Source organism: Chelmon rostratus, chromosome 19, assembly GCF_017976325.1.
Source record: "Chelmon rostratus isolate fCheRos1 chromosome 19, fCheRos1.pri, whole genome shotgun sequence".
Lineage (NCBI taxonomy): Eukaryota > Metazoa > Chordata > Actinopteri > Chaetodontiformes > Chaetodontidae > Chelmon > Chelmon rostratus.
Genome location: NC_055676.1, coordinates 7,821,857 through 7,842,721, shown reverse-complemented (window position 1 = coordinate 7,842,721; position 20,865 = coordinate 7,821,857). Strand labels below are relative to the sequence as shown.

Here is a 20,865-nt window from a genome sequence, read left to right as displayed (position 1 = left end):
TTTACCTTCTGAAGAGGCAAAAATTTATCTACACAATCACAGTTGTATGGAGCAAGAGAGCTTTGGTTTCATCAAACAACGTAAGAATCCAGAGAGTACGCCTGGAGCAATGGTTAGGAAGGAAGGAAAGGAATGAAAACCAAAACCATGTCTGATGGTATATTAATACATTAATCTGCTTTTAACTGAACAACACCTCCGTTTATCTACTTCCACATGTCCAACATGCTGTGCAAAATGACTTGGTTCGCTTGGTGCTGGCTGCGCCGTGTAACGCGATCTTTCCGACCTCAAGTGCACGCTTCATTGTTTGCCTCATTGAGATGTAGCTGTGGTTTCTGTGGTTCAGGGATTATTGGCACAGAGAAGCGATCAGTCTGGTCACTGAATAACGCCGCACTGCTCAAGTTTCCGACGAGTTTGTTTGGACATTTGGCACTCACAGGGCCCTTCCTCTGTAACTAAACATCTGACATTTTCCAGCTCTTGTTATACTCGCTGCACTTTCTCCTCATAATTTTCACTTTGCTCTGTCACTCGCTCGTTCCGTTTAATTAGCTGGCTTGTCTGCCGTTTGATCAGTGAGCCTGTCAGCTCTCTATGCAAAAAGTTAACTTGGCAGAGGCTGCTCATTTTTTCATGTGTACTTTTTCCAATTGAGCTAAAGTGGCTGAACTGCATTCCATCACCTGCACTGTGTGGGCCATGTGTGACTTTAGCTACAGATAAGGCTCGAAACTACAAGTCGACTGCACAAAACGATGTAGGTTCGTGTTACATGAGGATAATGCAGATGTTTGGCAGTGGTAAAACTAGCCGTGAATTTTATTTTGTCGCTCTCTTTTAGCGCAGATTAAGTTACCAACAATTGGGTGTGTCTTTAGAGAATGAAAGCTGCAGGGCTTCCATTGAAACAGCTCAAGCGTGTTTACTTAAATGTCATTTCAAGCTGGTATGAAACAATACACTGCACATTGTGATTACATATTTGCAGAGGCTCTCAGAAGTTAGAGCCGTGCCTTTATTTTTACTCATGCCTTGACTGACTCTTTATCATCATCCGTGGCCTTACCAGTTTACAATCTGCGGCAACTAACCATGAATATGGTGTGTTCTTCCCTTTTCCATGTGTCGCTGCTGGCATGCAGCCATGGTGTTGCCCAAGGCGGAGCAACTCCTACGCAACAGCATTCAGCCCTACATCAGCTCCATCCTGGAGGCCCTGATGGAGCCCACCAGCCGAGGTTTCGCTGAGGTCAGGGATGTGTTCTTCAGGGAGCTGGTGGAGATCAGCAAGAACTCACTCAACGGAGGGGGCAAAGGAAAACTGGGAGACGTGAGTCATGTTCTGCTGGCTGCAAGTCTTTCTTTTTGTTTGTGAATTGATGCAAGGTAATAGTTTGATTTAGGTGTTAAGGTGGTTCACAGTAATCTGACATCTCTAGTAACACAAACAAGTCAAGTTGTTTGATTATCAGGGTAATATAGACAGAAAACACGAGGCGAGAGTGAAGTTACTGTCCATTTTTTGCTGTGCACCTTAAGGCTGCATTCATTTGTTTTTGGCCACTAGGGGGCAGAAAAACTCCACAACAAGCTGACAAAACACACAGCCCTGATATACAACATTATCACCTCATAAAGTTATGGCTAATGTGTCACAAAACCAGTTGTAGCTGTGCTGCAGTTAGTTGGTGTGATTTCTCTGTGGGCTTGTCACTTAGAACATTGTTAACATTACATATAGTCTTTGATCCAGTGTCAATACAACCTCTAAAAGTAGTTCATGTAGTAACATCCTATAAAGAATAGTTTGTTTCACAAAGGGGTGAATTTAACTCCATCCTTTCTTGTGAATGACCTTTCATGCCAAATCATAATGCTATCACCTGTTACCAATCAACCTATTTACCTGTGGAATGTTCCAATCAGGTGTTTTCGGAGCATTCCACAACTTCCCCAGTCTTTTGCTGCTCCTGTCCCGACTTGTTTGAGTATACGTCAAAAGGAATTAACAATGATCACATTCTGTTTTATTTGTGTTTTACACAATATCTCAACAATTTGGGAATTGAGCTTGTATTAAAACAATGTGAGTTACGGCAGCTTTAACAGACTCTGTTGCATCATCAGCTGTAACAGCAAACACACAAAGCCCCCTTTCCCCCCACATCTGTTACTCTGCTTTCTTCAAACAAACCTGCTTTGCATGATCACAGACTCGCACACAGACAGAAGCTGACTTTTGTTATAATAAAACTATAGGATGGCATGAAAAGACATTGTGTGTTTGTGGACGCCTTGGTCATGTTCGTGCTAGTCTTCAATTAGAAGTCAGGGAGTGTCCACAGCTGCCCTCCGTGACTGGTCCTGAACGAGAAACTCAACCCTTTTCTCTGTTCTTATTCCTCTTTGTATGATGCCCGTATCACCCTCCTCTATCCGTCTTCCCCCCAGCACATGGAGAGGCTGTCCATGCTGGCCTTCCATCCAGTGAAGATGCAGAGCTGCTATGAGCAGGTGGAGCAGCTCAATCTGGAGGGGCTGCAGCAGAGGTTCGACGTCTCCAACCCCTCAGTGTTCGTCAGCAGAGCTCAGATCCTCATGAGGGAGGTAAGCTGCTTCAGCAGTTTAATACAGAGAGTGAGCAAATACCAAAGCAGTGTCAGGATGCCTGAAAACACTCCCTAGTTCCTAGTAAGACAACACACACCAGCAACCTGTCCTGCCTGTGGTCATGTCTCTACTGACACCTGCTGGACAAAAAGAGTACGACACTTTCTAAAAATAAACCGGGAAACTAAACTTCAGCTTCAGTCTGTGCTTGTGCTGCTCTGTAACTTTTCTTCTTATTCTGACAGCAAATGGACAATGCAGTGTACACATTTGAGCAGCTGCTCCATCAGTCTTTGGAGGCCCAGGGGGAAGAGGACATGTGCAAGACCATCCAGCGATGCCAGGACAGGGTTCTCAAGGTAAAATGAGAAACTTAAAAACAGAGAAGTACTGTACTGTAGTAGTGTTGTAATGCAATGTTTTTACTATTTTAGCTACAGCACATTACAGAATGAAGAATAATACTAGATGTTCTGCAGTAAACTAGTCTTGCAATGAGGATTGAGACATTGCTATTGGTCCTGATCTGGTTAAAGTAAGTCAGAAAACAGTAGAATCTATGTGAGATCCATTCAGTCAGCCAGTATCTGAATATATATATATATATATATACACATATAAACACACACACACACACATATATACACATATATCGAGTTACTGAGCTCTCCATGTGTTTCTGGTCTTCCCTGTCAGAAATATGATTATGACAGCAGCACGGTGCGGAAGAAGTTCTTCAGAGAGGCTCTGCTGCAGATCATCATCCCATACATGCTGCAGCAGCTCTCGCCATCCTGCTCACCTGTGAGTAGCCCCCAACACAGCCTCACACCACCTTTTTTTTGTCATTTGCATTGGTGAGAGAGAAATCAGAGCAAAAGGAACAACTGAGCAATTTTGTTTCTAATTTATTATGTTATCTAACTTGCTTGCAGGACTTAAGTTATTATGAGCATTTTTAGTGTAACACTCTGTGATTTCCTCAGTAGGCTGAAAAAATGCAAATACTACTACTTACTTTAATTTTCAACACAGAGGAAAGTGACATACAGTACATATGGAAGTAATAATTAGTGATCATTAGTGTTGTTATCTACTGTATCTGAATCAGTGGCCTCATAAGTGCATAAATACTGTATATGTATATAAATAACTGTATATATTGTTTTATTTTATTCTAATTTCAGTATTTATATACAGTATGTGTGTGTAGCATGTAGGGGCTTCAGTCTGCATGTCATTGTGCAACCCTGTGTTGTAAAATGACAAACGAATCAACTGTGGTATCTAAACATTTAATGTATGACCCCTTCAGTTAGCATGCCACGCCGGCCAGTGGATGAGTGTGACTTTGATTTGCCCCTCCCTGAAAACACATGCATGGATCACCAGGGATGCAAGCTAACTGAAGGGATCAGAAACAGCGGATATCAATAAGCTGTGAACTGACATGTCGTCCCCAGGAGCTGCCTCGCTTTAAAGAGCTAATATTTGAGGACTTCTCCCGTTTCCTGCTGGTGGAAAACATGTTTGAGGAGGTTGTACTGCAGTCCGTCTCCAAGGACATAATGATGGGTGAGGGCAAAAAAACACAAGAGTCAGAAATGATTTTGTCCCATGGCAACAGTAGTGGTAGTTAACGATGATATTTCAGGAAAGTACATTGTCTAACACATCTGGGTTTCTGGTTTTCTTTCGTTTTCCAGCTGTAAAGGAGGCAGCTGTCCAGAGGAGACACAATCTGTACAGGGACAGCATCATTCTGACCAACAGTGATCCCAACCTGCACCTGCTCGGAGAAACCCCTCCAGTGGACTGGGGAACTAAATTCGGGGGCGATGAGCCGGAGAGCTCTGTCGATGGTGGCATTGTTGAAGGAGGGGGTTCTGGGAAAAGACGCAGGCAGGTAGTGTCCATGATCCAGCTGGACGGGGTGCCTCTGCCCTACGAGTCCTGCCTGGAGGTCCCAGGCGTTGAACTTATTCCTGAGGAGGATCCTGAGGTGTCTGAGGACAGAGAAGGGGGCCAAGGGGAGGATGAGGAGGACCAAGACCTGCCGGAAGAGCCTAGGTCTCCTGACAGCGTGAATGAAATCAGAGACCTGATTAATCCAGTGGTGGAGATGGTTCTGCCTGTGCCAGAGGCGAGCCAGACTGACATGAACGACAGCACAGAGCCCATCACAGGCACCATCACCATGGAGGACGGGTTGCAGGAGGACGTGACACATGTCACCACCGTGGTGGACAACGTCCCCAGGAAATCTCCGCGAGACAAGTCGTCCCCGCACACAATTCTGCAGCAGCTGATTGGAAGCAAGAAGCAGGAAGCTGATAAGGAGCATCAGGAGGAAACAGCCATCAAGCACGCCATCGAGGAAATAGAGATAGCGGTACAGGAAGACGACAGCGAACGGATTGCTGAGGCAGCAGAGTCAGATTATGAGTCGTCAACAACGCCACCACTGGCCACAGACTCCGGCTCACATGGCGACAGTGGCTTCCAGTCACCGACCAGTGCGGGGCTGGATCAAGGTGAGCTTCAGCCAATCAAAAACAGTCTGAACGGAGAGGACAAAACGATTGACCCGGTAGAAGTGGAAGTGGTTTTAGCGTAGGAAGACAATCATCTGAACACATCTCTGAAACCAGAGAACACCTCAGAGAGAAAACAGCAGAGTGTCTATCGCATGTAATGGAAGAGAAGTGGAAGGAATAAGGATATAAGGATTGTATTTAATGGTTGTTTTTACTGTTGTTAGTATTGCACAAACCAACCCCACCCCGGCCCCCCCGCCTTTTTTTTTTTTTTGGGGGGCATTTCTTTGGTGACCTGTTCTTTTCTATCCATCTTAGCGAATCTCAACATAACTTCATAATTTATGTGACATTTTATTCAACATATCTGATTTATATAAGTGAGACTCCTTTTGGCTAACAGGCTGCAGATCCAACACAAGGATCAGGGATTTTTAAGTGATCCTTTTTTGAATTAACAGAATAAGGGAGGAACACTAAACAACAACTACAACCAAGTTATTAATGCTTTCAAGTTAAATATTTGTTTACATCGGTAATGTCTATCAACACAGCAGGAAATAAGGCCTACATTTTCTCAATCTAGCTCGCATTTAGATTACAGATTATATGTACAGATTAGTCTTTAACTGCACTGCAGGTGAAGGGATCTCTCTTTCATGATCACAGCCTCTGCCTGGGCAGCAGGGGGAGCTACAATCAACCTTCAGATGTTGTATGGGGATTTATTTAAAGGACCAGTGTGTAGGATTTAATGGCATCTAGAGCTCAATCTAAGGTAACAAAAACATGATTTTTACTTTCAGGTGATTATACACTTATGAAAACATAATGATGGATATTATTCAGATTCAGAATATGTTATTGATCCCTCTAGGTAAAATTGTATTTGTTTTCCATGTCAATGCCAATAGATCCCCATAAATCCAACACACTGGACCTTTAAGTATTTAAAGTTCTATTTTTTTTAAATACCAGTATCTATTTTTGTAAAATGTACTTTTTTAAATTTTAAGCGTTTACTTTGAAAGCTTTTCCTGTATTCGCAAATGGCCTTAATGTTTCAACACTAGATATTTTAGCGCAACCTGTCAGGAATGATTCACACCTCCACTGTGATTTAACAGCCAAGATGTTTTAAACTTTCTGATAACTGTGCAACAAAACAACCAAAATTCACTGTCTGTTGTCACTTTGCCTGTGGCCATAGATGACAAGGATGTTTGCCTTGTAGGATGTTGATGAACCTGCAATCAGAGGAAGCTATCTTTGTGACTATGAGGGAGTCTTTGTATTCAAAAGAAAAAACACAGCTTTGTTTCTAATTTAATTCAAATGTTACTATCGTCTTAAATGTAATTTGGATGAAGTGTCTTTTACAGGACTTTTATCTTTATGTAAAAAAAATTAAAGGATTAGATAGCATCATTGATTCTCACCTTGTGGGAGACGCTTGTTCATTTTAGGGAGACTGTTGTGTCACTGGAAATCATGACAACACACTGATGACACAGGTGTTCTGTAAATTCAGGTTTAATAAATTGTAAATGTTGTTGTATTTTATTATAATACAGAGGTGCATAATTTCCGTATAGTTTCTTCTCAGAAACTTCCTGAACTATTGAATTCAATATGGGATTATGGGGAAATTACACTGATTTTACATACATGTTGCATTTTATGCTTTGTGGTTGACAAACTTCACATTTTTGCATGTTCAGCTGACCTGTCACGCACTAAGCAACACTCTGAAGGTTACCCTCAATTCTATTATGGCAAAATAGAAAAATAAAAGCAGAAACCTCAGGAAAAGCAACAGAGAAGGGATCCCTCTTCCTTGACAAAGGGACATAGCACACAGACATACCAGAAGTAAAATTAAATAAGTAAAATTAAAGCATGCAGAGAGAGATTAAATATTTAAGTAAATTAAATGCAAGCATATAATTTTACATCTACATTTTTATTAGAATTAGTACCATGTTACAGTCCTCTGCAGTTACAAATCAGCTTCTTCCTGGGACATTATCTGAAACTTTGAGACCTGTAAAGTAAAAGTGTTACCACTTTTTGGCACCACTCACTTTTTATGGGTGAATTAGTTTCACTTTTGTACCATCAGACCAGGATACAATCTAATGTCAGATACAGAGAAGACAGTTGCAATTTTTGCAATCCCGATTTCATGAGTCAGTGTCCTGTTGTGAAATTGTCCATTGTATCAAAGCGCATTTTCAGTTTGCTGTCTTTAGATCCATACCTAAGACCCAGTACTTCCAATGGAGGATCACTGTCTGTCACCATCACCTGTTTATTTATTATAAAACCTGTTTGGTGTAAGCAGCTCAACTTGTATGTTTAGTGCATTTGTCTTCTTGAAATACATAAAAAAAAAGGATGAATAAAACTATTTCATCAACTTTATTCTTCATCTTTGTCAACCAAGTTCTTGGACATTTTTATTGTGACAGAAAACCATCAGTGATCAACATAGCAGAATATGTTTCTATTGTCAGCATCACTTTCAGAAATACAATAGACCATCCCACATTTCAGTAGAAAAATCAAAGTGTCAGTTGCAAGGCACTCAAACTGTCTTTTTGTGGTTTTTCAATCACAGAACTCTTATGATCAACTTTCACTGCCCCCCCAAAACATACGTGTGTGAACCCACATGACAAAGGAGAGAAGTTTACAAGGTCCAAACACATGATTCACTTCCTGAATCTGAGTCACGTCTTATGACCAGTCATAAAGGTAAATCTCAGTTCCATGCGTGAGTCTGTTTTTAGGTTTTCACTCCAAAACACTGCAAAAGCCATAGAAATGGTTGAAATATGTTGGTTCCACTCACAAAATGTTGATCTTTAAGCCGTCGAAAACACCAAAGCACTGTCTTATCAACGTTGTCAGAGATCTCCTTTTCTCACCGATTTTCTAATTTTTTCATCCAGTGTCATACCATCTTGAATTATTTAGTAATAAACAGTGGGCTGTGTTGTGGCTCTGCCAGTCTGTCAGTGTTGATCAGAAAAACAAAAATTACAGAAGCAGCAGGGCTTCTGCGGCAGATGTTTCAAATGCATTGCTCCTTTGAATCTATTGTAAACTTTTAGGATAAATGAACAAAAAGAGAAGAGTTTAAGGAAGCAGCAGTCGCTCCCATACATTACTCACTCACTGTTTGATGTTTGAGAAGATAAGCAAGACCACGCTCCAGAAACAGAAAACCATGTCCCTTTAACACAAAAGAACCAAAACATTCATCATAAAACCATACACACTGTCCCAATGGTCAAAGACAAATGTTATAAATGTGTATGTCCAGTTAAAGTGTTTTAAAGTTAACTGAGTCCCGAGGCCAGAAACCAAAGAGAGACAGAAAATGGTGAGAGAAATTAGGTATTCAAGTAGTTTCTTTTCTATTATCCAGAGAGTGTGATCCTTTTAACTCAAGGGGGAAAAGCAAAAACATTGTCCTCTGTCTGAAATGTCCATACCATCAGATCCGACCCAGGAGAGGAAATGAGATGAAATAACCAAGGACAGAGCCCACAATGACCCCGAGGAAGATCCAGGTGTTGTAGGACATGACACACAGCATCAGCATGTAGCCCAGAGTGACCTGCAGCATGTGGAGGAGTGTCTGGATGCCATGCAGCAACCAGCTGAAGAGGAAACAGATGAAGGCAGTTACACCAAGTGCAATACATCTATATGAGAGGATCATTACCTCAAAAAGTTCAAGTAGAGTGGTGTGAAGTCAGTCTGTCAAAAAGTTGAAGGCTTTTACTCATCAAAGACTTGGGTTACATATTGTTTTTGGGTTGAATCATTGTGATAGAATAGGTGACACACAACAGACGGAGGTCAATGTTCAGTCTCACATACATCTTAGTGTGTGAGAAACACTCTACTCGGTGTGAATGGAGGTGCACAAATACACAAAATCACACATTAAACCACACGCAGCTACAACAAAAAGCAGGGGAGTAATATGAGAGATGACAGTTTAACTGCCCCTCCTGCATGTTTGACTAAGAAAACACCAAACTGGTTAAGCTGGGGAAGAAAGCACAAAGAATATAACTGCTTTTACATATAGAATTTCAGGTTGTTTTCTATGGACGCCTATTTCTGCCAGTAGAAGAAAAAATAAAGAAGAAATGTTAGTCAGGCCCATGGTAATTGACTTACTAAGTCAAATTTCTGACATAAAAAGTCAAAGTTATGATGTAAAAGGCGGGATTCTGACTTACCAAGGGCATTTTTGTCTTTAACTGGCAGAACTGGCCTGTCTTAACTTTCTGACCCTTTAGGACTTCACTAATTATTATTTGATGAGGAACTACTCCAAAAAATATCTAAAAGTATTATCTCATATTCCATTATTTACAATTTACAGTCAAAGATATCTAAAAATACATGTTGAGCAATGAATAAAGTAAATAAATATATAACTTTACTTGGACCTAGCAGTATTTCACACAGACCCTGACCTGTTTCTGGTGTGTACAGCGGGAGGCTGTGACTGTATGGGAGTCAGTGAGGATTCAGAGGGGCTGCTGTCCAGTGCGGAGCTGCTGTCGCTGCGGGAGGACGGAGGGACGGCGTAAGCAGACTGAGGCTGGGCCAGCTTAGAGCTACTCCCCAGCCACACCCGCCACACCTTGAGCACCTCGTAGAAGACTGTCAGCAGCAAGACCACAAACACTGACAGCACCATCCCTGGAGGCACAAAGACACACATACACGCACATAATTAACCCAAACTTTTCCAACTTAAAGGAATACTCTACTGACCACTAGCTCACTCAAGTGTATTCATCTTTCATTCATATCAGTTACTATGAATTCTAATGAAAACCGAGAGACATAGCCAAAAAATGTATATAATATCGAATCATTAATAGAAAAATTTAAAACAATTCCTGCTGCATACTCCTCTTGGCTGTGTATATACTGCTCGGCTCCAAACACATATTTTTAATCAATATATGCTGTATCTAGGGTTACATGCACACTTTTGTTCTTTTAGTATAAAAAGCTGTGTATTTTAATATATTTGCCAAAAAATATGAGTATTTGGACAATACGGTGTAGAATCGACATGGTTAACATTGTGGATAATGACAAAAAATTTCACTTTACACCCATGGCAATAATCGCAGTTGAGGCATGTCTTTGGACCTCACGTCAGTCTCAGTTCCAGTATTCTCGTCTGTAGTCATCAGTCTCTTCCTTGTTTTCTCTGTCACAACAACTGTCCGTTCCAATTGCCAGGAGACAATGGAAAAAACAGTATACTGCCCCACACATAGGTGAGCTGAAGAGCAAGTTCGTTGTGCCAAAGATCTTGTTAGAAGTCCAACTGTGCGCCACTTGTGACCTCCAGCGATAAACAGTGAGCCACTGTCAAAGAGTGACCCAACAGACCTCTATTAAATGAAAATCTTTCGAGATTACATCTCCAACATCACAACATGAGTCATGAATTTAAGACAGGAAAGCCTTTCGTGCTCTATGTTTGTCAAGTGCTATGTAAATAATATGCATTAGAATTATTAATTCATGACCCGAATCCCTTTTTTCCTAAAAATGATATGAAGCACTGTTGCCAGAACACCAGTAGCTGAACAGTCTAAATACCGAAACACAAACAGTTGGCAACAATTTTGCCCACTGACAAATCTAGACTGAACTACACGCCTAAATGTATGGTCAAAATCAGCAGCTTGCCAGGATTATTGGCTGCCACTGACTCTTATCAGTTTATCACACCATACTTTAGCCCTTGTACTTATAATGTCAAGTGGAGTCTTTAATGAGGTTAACCGCACCCACTGTGAGCAGCAGCTGCAAAAGTTACACATTTCATGTCATGTTATGTCCATTTTACTTTATTAAAAAGTGCTGTTAGCCAGTATTCAGCTGGTGTTTAACTCACATAAAGTTGGGCTCCCAGTTTGACATTATTCAACCATTTAAAACAAGTTGGGAAGAAAGTGGCTATCACAGTTACCAGCCAGGAGCACCTAGTATTTACATTTGAAGGATAATGTAACTGACATTATTTGGAGTTTTAGCCACTCAGGCCATAATGTCATTCAAGTTGCATGTATTAGCATGTGATACGATTTAGGGGTGTGTTCACACCTCTCCACAACATAATGAGAGCAGTCTATTCAAAATACTCTCATCCACAAACAAATAGGATCCTTCAGATGGCAATATTATCCGTTTTGGAGAGCTCTGATAGGTAGCCTAGAAATACATTCTTGGCTAAAGAAAAATAGGACAATACAGAAAGGGCTTTCTTGGACAACAGAGGATGTTCCAGGGCATTGTTTTCAATGACAGGAAAATTGGTCAGCTGGTTTCCAGGTTATCCAGGATGCACGGGAACCCCGATATTTTGTCAGATTTTAAGTCTCGTTTACTTATTCTTTGATCAGATATTTTCTGAATCTGCTAAATTAGACTCTTTCACAGAGCAGCGTTGACAGTGCCAAGACAGCATCGAAACAACCAGTGAGAAGTTTGACACATTTAGTCAAAGAAAAAAAAAATGTTGTTTATAGTCCTCAAACAGAGGTACAGCTTAGTATATACTGTTTCTTAGTCACAATTCTTTAATAACCAGATTTACGGGATCCTTTTTAAAAAAAAAATGTGTTCATCATTATTAAGTAAAAAATTAATAATGGAGGATTTTTTTAAACACTGAAATATTGGTAGTGGCTTAAAAATCTCAGTATTGGTAAGGCTTCAATCCTGAACACACTGATGGACAGTGACAAAGATAAAGGATTATGCTGAATCTGGGAACCTTTTGTTTTTTTACCAGGCCGACATTTGAATCCACTGTAACTCAAGTGACGGCGGCTACACCCTCCTCATGGGAAAAGATGACAAACTTTCCAACTTGCCCTATATTTCAATCTTACAGATTTTCAGTGGATTATTCCTTTGAAAAGTACACGTCATACATCTTAAGTATGATGTGATGCTGTATGAACTTTTTCTGAGCAATCAGGAAACATAAATGTCTGTTGGCATGAAACTGCCTTTTAACCAGAAGAACTAGTTCAATGGTGCTACTACAAACTGGGAGTGATTTCACAGACGCCAATGACTCGTCTGAAGTGGAGATGCTATTTGACACTTTCACACTCACCAGCGGGTCCGTGCACATCCCAGAAGTCAAACAGCAGCGTCACGCTGCTTGACACCCCAAAAGTCATCTAAAGAAAAATGAGAAAAATATTAAAACTTGAATATGGCTGTGTGCTGATCACTGGGTAACTTCTCAACCTAATTAGTGCAGGAGGACCAGGTGAAGACAGCCATACCAGCAAAACATACTTATCATTACAAAGATTTACATTTCAGGCAGATAACAAACAACAGGCATTGGTTAGAGACGAACAATATATGCATGCAAAATTATCTCTTTTCATGCCACATTCAAAACCTCCTCTGTTCAACAGATTTTTTGGATTCCTTAAAAAAGAAAATCCAATTTACACCATTCCAAACAAATATCTATTCAGCTGATCTTGCCCCACAATTATGGGATGTATTGTCCCACAAAAGCACACTCTGTTCTAGCCTGCTGCTGTAGATGTGTGACTGACAGAGGAATGTACTGTTTGTGTGTATGTTACTCGGTCTGCTACCCAGTGCCTGCCAAGCTCTTCTCCTTCTTCCTTGCTAATTCTCCACCTGTCCTGGCATAAACATCTCTCATCAACTGCACACTGGTGAAGGTCTAAATGGAACCATGTTCCAAGCTGATTAATAAATTAGTCGATTAACCCAAAATTTATTAACAGCAATCATTATTATACCATTAACCATTTAAATCATCTGTTGATTTAAATGGTAGTAGTAAAAAACATCTTGGGATTTTGGACTGTTCATTGGACAAAACAAGCAATTTCCCAAAGGTCAAGAGGGATCCTTGTTGTTTAGAGGTTTTAGAGCATATCTCGTAACCAGAATGTCCATCTGAATCTGGCCAAGCAACATTAAATGCATACCACATCACTTGAAATATCCAATTTAAGGCAAAAATCAGTAAAGGTGAGTCCAACCGTAATGTTCATAATAATCACTCATTGCACCAGAAGTTGGTCTACAAACTGTGACGTTTACAACAATTAGGTTTAGTTGTAATCTGGAAGTTCACCTCCATTTTCTTCACCAAATGTCTTGTCTGTGTTTGTGTAAGGACTGTCTGGTCGTCTGACTGCTTGTGTCTCTTGCCCTGTCAGACTTCTTTTAAGTGATGTCACCATGTTTCCAAATCTCAGCAATTAACATAGTGAGTACAATGATATTGTTAGAAATGATGACCAAACCTACAAAAAATAGGAGCAGATTCCATTTACAGGAAAGTGTGTGAACAGGAAAAAGAGGAAAAAGCGGTTCTGCAGAACAGTGGGTTATTAATTCATTGTTCGTTTCAGTTTCATCTGTTCCACTAAAATCCAGTTGCTTTTATGTAAAACCTGTATAAACTTTTCTTACTGAAATAGGGACTCTGGAACAACTTGAGAGACTGAATGTTGTAAAAGGTCAAAGCAACAAGTCTACAAATAGTGCAAAAGTACTGAAATAGTGACAAGGAGGAGTATCGGGAAGCTGGATAACTTCACAGAGAAAGGCAAATATAGCGAGGTTGAGTCAACATTCGTGCTGGAGGCTGGGCAGGGTGATCATTGTGAGCTTATCTTCCAACCGCTAGAGAAAGCCAGATATCTGTGTGCCAGGTGACTGAGGCTGCAAACGAGGAGAGTGGTGTTTCAACTACAAACACTCTCTGTACACTGTCTAAGCACTGTCTCTGTGTTGTTGTGCTTTGCAAAACCTGACCACAAGTTTGCACCTCTCATTTCCTGGCTTTAGCATTATATTGATGACACAAACAGATCATAGGCAGTATGCAATCCATGACAGCAAAAATGACCCCATTTTACTCTAGGGACATTTAAAACTGCCTGCTGAAAGGAAGTAATAACACATAATAATACTCTAAAAGGCTGCGGTTCACTTTACAAAATGCCAGGTAATGCTATAAAGCACATTATTTAAATAGGTTAATATTAGTCCTGGGCAGTAACTCGATGTTATCAAATATTAACTTTCAGGGATGTCATATTCCGATGATAACACCCTGCTTTCACAGTACAAAATGATGGTGTCCAAATGAAAGAGTCCAAGCAAACTGTTGCTGTCAACAAATTACTCAAGATCTCTGTTTCATGTAGTGAGAGTCATGCTTAACTGATTTCAGCCATATAGCCAGATGCCTAGTTAAATGGACCCTTTAAAACGTCAGTTTTCACTCTGTACCAGGTATCATCAACTCCTCCCCCCACTCTCCAAACTAGGTACATTGTCTATGTGGGTCAGCAACTTAAGCTACATGTTTTCATTATGTTCCTCTGGGTCTGCTGCCCCAAACTCCACACCACTTACTTTCCACATATTGAGTCACTGAACGCCACACTAGAGAAATACTCCAAATTAAAGTCACTTATTCAAGCAACGCACATTAAATACATGACACAGTGAAAAACTAGAAAACACACAACTTACGGACATCATGGTGAACTTGGTGAGCGCAGGCTAACACGCAGTTTCAGCAGTAACTCACAAAACATTCCCCTCTTTGTTGTTCGAGTGCAGTGAAGTACGAGCCATTTGTCAACTGTAGCACAGCGCAGCCAGCGACCCAGCTCCTCGCTCACTGTAGCAGAATGAGGCTGCCGCGTGACTTCACAAGACGAGCCGAGGGCTGACGGTTAGTGGAGTCTTTCAGCAGCTGGCAACAAAGACCCACTGCGACTACATGATAAAATAGTGATAAAAGTCCGATTCTAGCCGTCCGGAAACCGAAATGTTATCGTCGACATCGAACAGAGAGTGTGCAACTGACAAATGCATCCATTTATAAGCAAGAGTTAAACTAGCTAACGTTAGCCGAAGAGTGCAGTAGATGGACGCTAACACGACGCGACGCATGCGCAGCAGCCACCGTTTTCAACAACAACTATTTGGATCACGTGACAGACGGAGGTGGCCGAAGGCATTCGCCGCCTTTCGGCTATGATTATTATTTTGCAAGAGCCTTGTTGCGATTATGTTTTTGCTATGGTAAATCTTAATCTTTATTAGATACAATATTTACATTTTGGAGACTTTAATATACACTGTTGTTTATTTTTTCACTGTGCATTGAATGTTTGGCAGAGAGCTCTTACCAGATTGGCCATGTTATTAATTTACATGTTATGTCCCTCATTTAACATACTTCTTTAAATGTTCTTGGTACTTGTCTGTTTTATGGATAATACAATATTGTTATTATTATTATTATTATTGCAAAGTGGATGATGTATTTTGCTGCCCCGGCCTTCATCTGATTTTCATCACCATTGAACAGCTTTTACTGGCTGCCTTTTCGTATGATCAGTTTTTAGGACAAATGAGAATTTAGAAATTACAGACTATTTACACTTAGATCTGGCTATGGATCAGCTGTGTCAATGCACTTTTTAATCTAAAATAAACTATTAATACAATAGAGAAATAATAAGCCATTAATGTTTGCTCTTATGCATTGCACTTTGAATTGCCTTGCTATAATGCTCATAGTTTTTTATAAGCAAAGGGAAGGGGGGGGGCATGCTTTGGAGGCATGTCCCATTTGAGAACCACAAAGCTGACTCTTGTCATATAATTTTATTGTTAAACTGTACAGTACAACTTGCACTGTAAGTTGAAATATTACATTTACTGATTGAGGTGCTACTATTAGTATCTGCATACTGCACCTGTAAACAGTTTACAAGTAGAAAAATACAAAACCAGACACCACTCATCAATATGTGAGGAAGGAAGAATGAAAAGTAACACAGAACAAGTGGGGCTTCATAAAGCTATAGTACCTTTTGGTGGAGAAGAATTCAACAGAATTAGGATCAATAAAGGCAGCGTGAAATGACTTCAGGGAGCTGCTGCTGACGCAGCATTCTTGGAGATGAGAGGAATTGCACATATTTTCTAAAAGAAAAATAAAAACAAAGTTCAACAGTTCCAGTGTCCTTACTGTTTTTAAAAGCTACATTTGTATACATCAAGTGCACTTAGCACAGTCCACAGGAGACAGAACAGGAAGAGCTGCATGAGCACATCCTGATGTCCTCCCTGACAGAGAAGAAGAAAGTCCGTTACAAGCTCCTGGAAGGGGTGGTGAGAGTCCAGTTTGTCTAAGGCATGCATTCAGAATAACATAAAGCCAGAATACCATTGTTTGGGTGACTGTCTAACAGTACAAGCAGTTTGTCTGTGAAAGTTGAAAAATTAAAGCTCCAAAATAAAAATACAAAATCTGGAAAAGACGTGGCAACTTGATCTACGGTCAGGAGCCAACCAGCAAAGTTTTTTCTGAATTCACAGAATAGAAGTGGAGTTTGTACTAAAATGTGACTAAAATAAGACAAACACATGAAAAGTCACACAAACTTTTGATACAGCAGTTGTGCTTAAGATTTTCAGTTGCATTAGTTTCCCACAGAAAAGTACACAGTAGGGCTGGGATACGGTTAAAATCATTATAATTATGACCTGTAAATTAAAGATATTTTCTAATCAATATATGACACAATATGACAAATGTATTCAAAATCAGATATAAAATAATCAGACTGATGTTCACAGGAATGAATCATGTTCCACTGTTTAGAATTACATGAGATCAATCTGTTCAAATGTGCAAAACAAAAGCTGCAGTAATTCATTTTGTTTTAATCACAACTTGCTCAGATGAATTAATTTAGAAAAGGTTAAAATGTTGAATTATCACCCAGCCCTTGTACACAGACAAAGAAAAATGTCTAACAGATAATTGAACAGACGCTGAATCATGAATGAAGTTTGAGCAAAAACAGAGCTCAGATGAACTTATCATGTTGTCCAAATGAGCTCTATTTTATACACACACACACACACACACACACACACACACACACACACACACACACACAGTAGATATGCACTCAGAAACCCAAGCACTCTGTAAAAAGTGCTGTGTTGTGCACATGTATGTTTATCATCTGCAAAGACTGAAATTTCAGAGGATTCTCATTTCACTAATGTAACACTAAAAGAAGTTAAGGCAACAAACAGGAGAAAAAATAAGATAAACGAGATGTAAATATATACAGCAGACCCCCAGTCAGTGCATTGCACAAGCAGGGACTGTGTGAAGTATTTCAGTTTGCATGGCTGTTATGTTGAGCTCCACTTCCAGGACAAGTTGAGATAAGCTTGTACTAGTGATGACCACTAGAGGGCAGAGAAAGACTGCATCAGTACTGCAGTCCTCATATCCAGCTGTGGGAAAATTGAGCCTCATCTGCAGAGACATTGTGCTCTGAATACAAAGCTGCTGTCAAAGAAAAAACTCTCAGCTATATAACACAAGGTGATGGTACAGAGATGATATAGAACTTTTTTTTAAGATAATTCATAAAAACAAGAGCACGTCTGTATTTTGTTTGTGTTGAACTGAATTTTCTCAACATAAATGACCGTATCTAGAAACAAAACATTTTTAAATATAAAAAAGTAAATGTTCCAATTGATTGATTCATGTAAATGAAAACAACATTTAAACCTATATTGATTTTGTCAACTGTGTCTGACCGGCAACCTCTAATGATAGTATTAAAAAAAGACATTAGAACAGACAGCAGTGCATGATGCCGTACACATTCACACATAGACCACCAATTTTCATTGGGACTCATGTTTCCTCAAACGAAGACTTCAACCATCAGAATAACTTTAAAGATGATATAATCACAGAAGGGTCCCACACACTGCTTTTAACTAGCTTTACAATCAAACCACAGCCTCTGGCAATAAGTTCTCCCTTCAATATCCAGCATGAAGACAGCTCCGCCCTGCTGATGATGAGGACGACTGAGACACAAACAGACAGCAGTGGACCACAATAACAAGTGCACAATTGGAACAAGACTGCAAAAAGGCCAACATTTGATCTTGTCAAACACGAGCCTTCAGTAGACCAAAATCATTTTCAAGGCATCACAGATGCAAAAATTCATTGAAAAAAAATGTTCTTTCCCTGCCCCACAAAAGAAACACGTTCAATCACTGAATATTCTAAATTCTGTACGATGATCCAAAATACTTCTTTTAGGCACAGTGATGGTCACCCATTCTGTCTGACACTACCTGGTGGGACACGAGGTGAAATTAAAACTTATATTCAATATAAGATATGATCCCTTTTTACGTATTACAGGACATAGAAACAATCTTTGGGGTGTTCCGGTGTGGAGTTATGGTCCATCCTCTTTAACCCAGCGTGTCTCTGTCCTGATTTGTTGAGAGGCAAGTGTAGACAGGTAAGGGTGGGCGTGGCCACGGTGCTTCATCACCTTCTTCTTCTTTACTGTCTACTGCTGAAACTGGAGTTGGCGCTACTGCAGCTTTCCTCGTAAGTGGGTGGGGGCTCTGTAACACACAAAGCCAAAAAAAGTCAGTAATGCAGGTGAAGCTAGCCTCTGTTCCACCAGCAGTTGGTGTCTAAGTAAGTCATGACAGTGTGACAGTAAGCCAGCATGCACAATAGAAGGACCCTGAAACGGATGCAGCTAAATGGAATAAAGCCATCAATAATTTCATCATTTGGACCTGTGTTTTTTCTACTGAGACATGTCAAAATGTCACCAGTGTCCTCAGTGAAAATGCCTATTTAGCATTTATCAACAAAACTGATGGAATATGTTGTTGAATGAACAAAATTTTAGCCTTGTTACAGATAATAGTAGATTATTCATTGCCCTTTGAGACAGGCAGAGATATGTTTTTTTGCCACCAATCAGACCCCAACCTGTGCTTAATGTGGTTTTGACACCTTTCAGATCTGATATCAGAGTGAAATATTATAGGACTACATATTGCAGGATTTCAACTGTGACTGCTTCAGCAACCACATTTGACATACTCAAAGTTGAATTTTGCATTCATGCATACTGAAGCACTTGCAGTCAGGTCATCCGTCATTTGCTTTCATTTGAAATGCAAAAGTATGTGTATTCAAGAGCATGTACCATATCAAAGTGTTGACAGCATTAAAACAAAACAACTGGTGCCCTATGTTCCAAGCTTAACATAGGGCAGACCTGACGGTAACTTTGTTGCACAGTAAAAGAAATCTGAGGATTTTGTCAGCATTATGACCTCACAGGTACCCATACAGGTTTGATAATAGTAACTTTGAACACACAGCTCTGGTGTGTTACTGTTTAACATGTGACTCGAGCCAAGTGATTATGAGATAACTTGTGTATGTCTTATTAAGGTCATATAACAACACTCATGGCTCAACATTAGTCAGGGTTCATCTAATTCTGGACATTGAACTTCAGACAACTCATTACTTGATTTGATTGAGCTGAAGACATAAAATGGATAAAGGACTATGAATGCTTTATCGGCCAACAATCAGATTTTTTGAAGAACTAACCATGAGGGTAGTCCCAGCTGCTGTACTCTGGAGGGAGGATGAGAGAACAGGAAGTGGGGACAGGAGTCACGTTTCCCTCAGTGAAGAAAGGTATGGTGGCCCCGGTGGACACACAGAACAGGGGAGCAGACGCATCGGGCCGTCTGTGGCTGGGAGGGAGGGCTGCGCCGGGTGCGTGGCTGAAGGCGCTGGGGGACATGGTGACCGGCTGACCTGAAGGATCCTGCTGAGAGTGACTCTTCGTGGAAATCTCCTCACTGACCACGGCCCCTGCACACAGCCCCTCCTCTGGCTCCTCCTCCGCCGGTGGGGCGCTTGGTGTCACGCCTGCCGCACTGGGCGCGATGGTTGCACCGCAGTGGACTGGACTGGGGGGCATGGGCCTCGACGGAGACAAGTTTACCGCAATGTTCCCAATGTAGACTGGCAGCGTAACGACGGCGTCTGGAGATTTCAGTGACACCTGTAACACAAACATGGCTTAGGAAGGGAGCAAATGCCACTGCCGCTGCTGGAAGTCCCCAACAAATGCACTATTTACTCCTATTTTGAGTAATGTTGGACAAGAAATACAATGCCCAGGAAGTTTTCAGGCTTATTACAAATGATACCAGGTGTTTTTAGAGATTTCTGTTTGGTAGGAACCAGTGGGCGACTTTTAAGCACTCTGATCATTCCCAGTTCTTGTAGTGGGGACATGATAAAAATGTTTTTATTAGAACTATGAAGAAGCCTCTTTATATTCTTTGCAAGCTCCTGCTGAATGAGGATGAATTTCATAATTTCATAGATTTGGTATAATTCTAACAACATTCTTACATGTTTAATGTAAGAATGTTTAAAAAAAATTATATTGAATATTAGAGAGAGGAACAGTACTCTATTGTGAGTTTACAATGAGTGGGCGTCATTAGTAATTCACTGGTTTCACTCAGGAAGCTTTGAATACAGTAAACAAAGGTATTATGCATCAGCGTGCCGAGAGCTGGCCTGTCAGACAACAAACCAGGACGAGCTGAAAAGTACATGCACCATTATGTAGCTGCCATGTAGTATCCACAGTGTTCACAGCAGCAGGGACAGTGCTGTGCTTTAAGTATGCTCCACTAGCTGAAGGGAAAATGAACTTCGGAAGTTCAGAGGATC

The 20,865-nt window shown here is 40.6% G+C and overlaps 3 protein-coding genes across 4 annotated transcripts in view; 1 reads left to right on the top strand and 2 right to left on the bottom strand.

The window, feature by feature from the left end:
- Positions 1 to 7,577, top strand: part of niban2a (niban apoptosis regulator 2a) — a 31,183-nt gene extending 23,606 nt beyond the window's left edge. The window contains exons 9-14 of the mRNA XM_041959894.1: positions 1,149 to 1,336; positions 2,458 to 2,613; positions 2,862 to 2,975; positions 3,313 to 3,420; positions 4,080 to 4,191; positions 4,323 to 7,577. Coding sequence (XP_041815828.1) covers positions 1,149 to 1,336; positions 2,458 to 2,613; positions 2,862 to 2,975; positions 3,313 to 3,420; positions 4,080 to 4,191; positions 4,323 to 5,233 — 1,589 coding nt within the window. The 3' untranslated portion in view covers positions 5,234 to 7,577. The remainder of the gene's footprint in view (positions 1 to 1,148; positions 1,337 to 2,457; positions 2,614 to 2,861; positions 2,976 to 3,312; positions 3,421 to 4,079; positions 4,192 to 4,322) is intronic.
- On the bottom strand, positions 6,682 to 15,159 carry slc31a2 (solute carrier family 31 member 2). 2 transcript variants are annotated; one of them, XM_041959896.1, is made up of 5 exons: positions 14,757 to 15,159; positions 12,331 to 12,397; positions 9,653 to 9,881; positions 8,654 to 8,821; positions 6,682 to 8,391 (listed from the first exon to the last, which is right to left on the bottom strand). In XM_041959896.1, the coding sequence occupies exons 1-4, from the start codon at positions 14,763 to 14,765 to the stop codon at positions 8,656 to 8,658; spliced, it is 471 nt and encodes a 156-aa protein (XP_041815830.1). In that variant the 5' UTR covers positions 14,766 to 15,159; the 3' UTR covers positions 6,682 to 8,391; positions 8,654 to 8,655. The 2 variants fall into 2 exon arrangements, with proteins under 2 accessions (XP_041815830.1, XP_041815829.1); XM_041959895.1 differs by having other exon boundaries at positions 6,684 to 8,821.
- A 728-nt stretch (positions 15,160 to 15,887) lies between these two features.
- Positions 15,888 to 20,865, bottom strand: part of arrdc1b (arrestin domain containing 1b) — a 35,816-nt gene continuing 30,838 nt past the window's right edge. Inside the window, exons 7-8 of the mRNA XM_041960782.1 lie at positions 19,720 to 20,182; positions 15,888 to 18,704 (exon numbers count right to left, since the gene is read on the bottom strand). Coding sequence (XP_041816716.1) covers positions 18,640 to 18,704; positions 19,720 to 20,182 — 528 coding nt within the window. The 3' untranslated portion in view covers positions 15,888 to 18,639. The remainder of the gene's footprint in view (positions 18,705 to 19,719; positions 20,183 to 20,865) is intronic.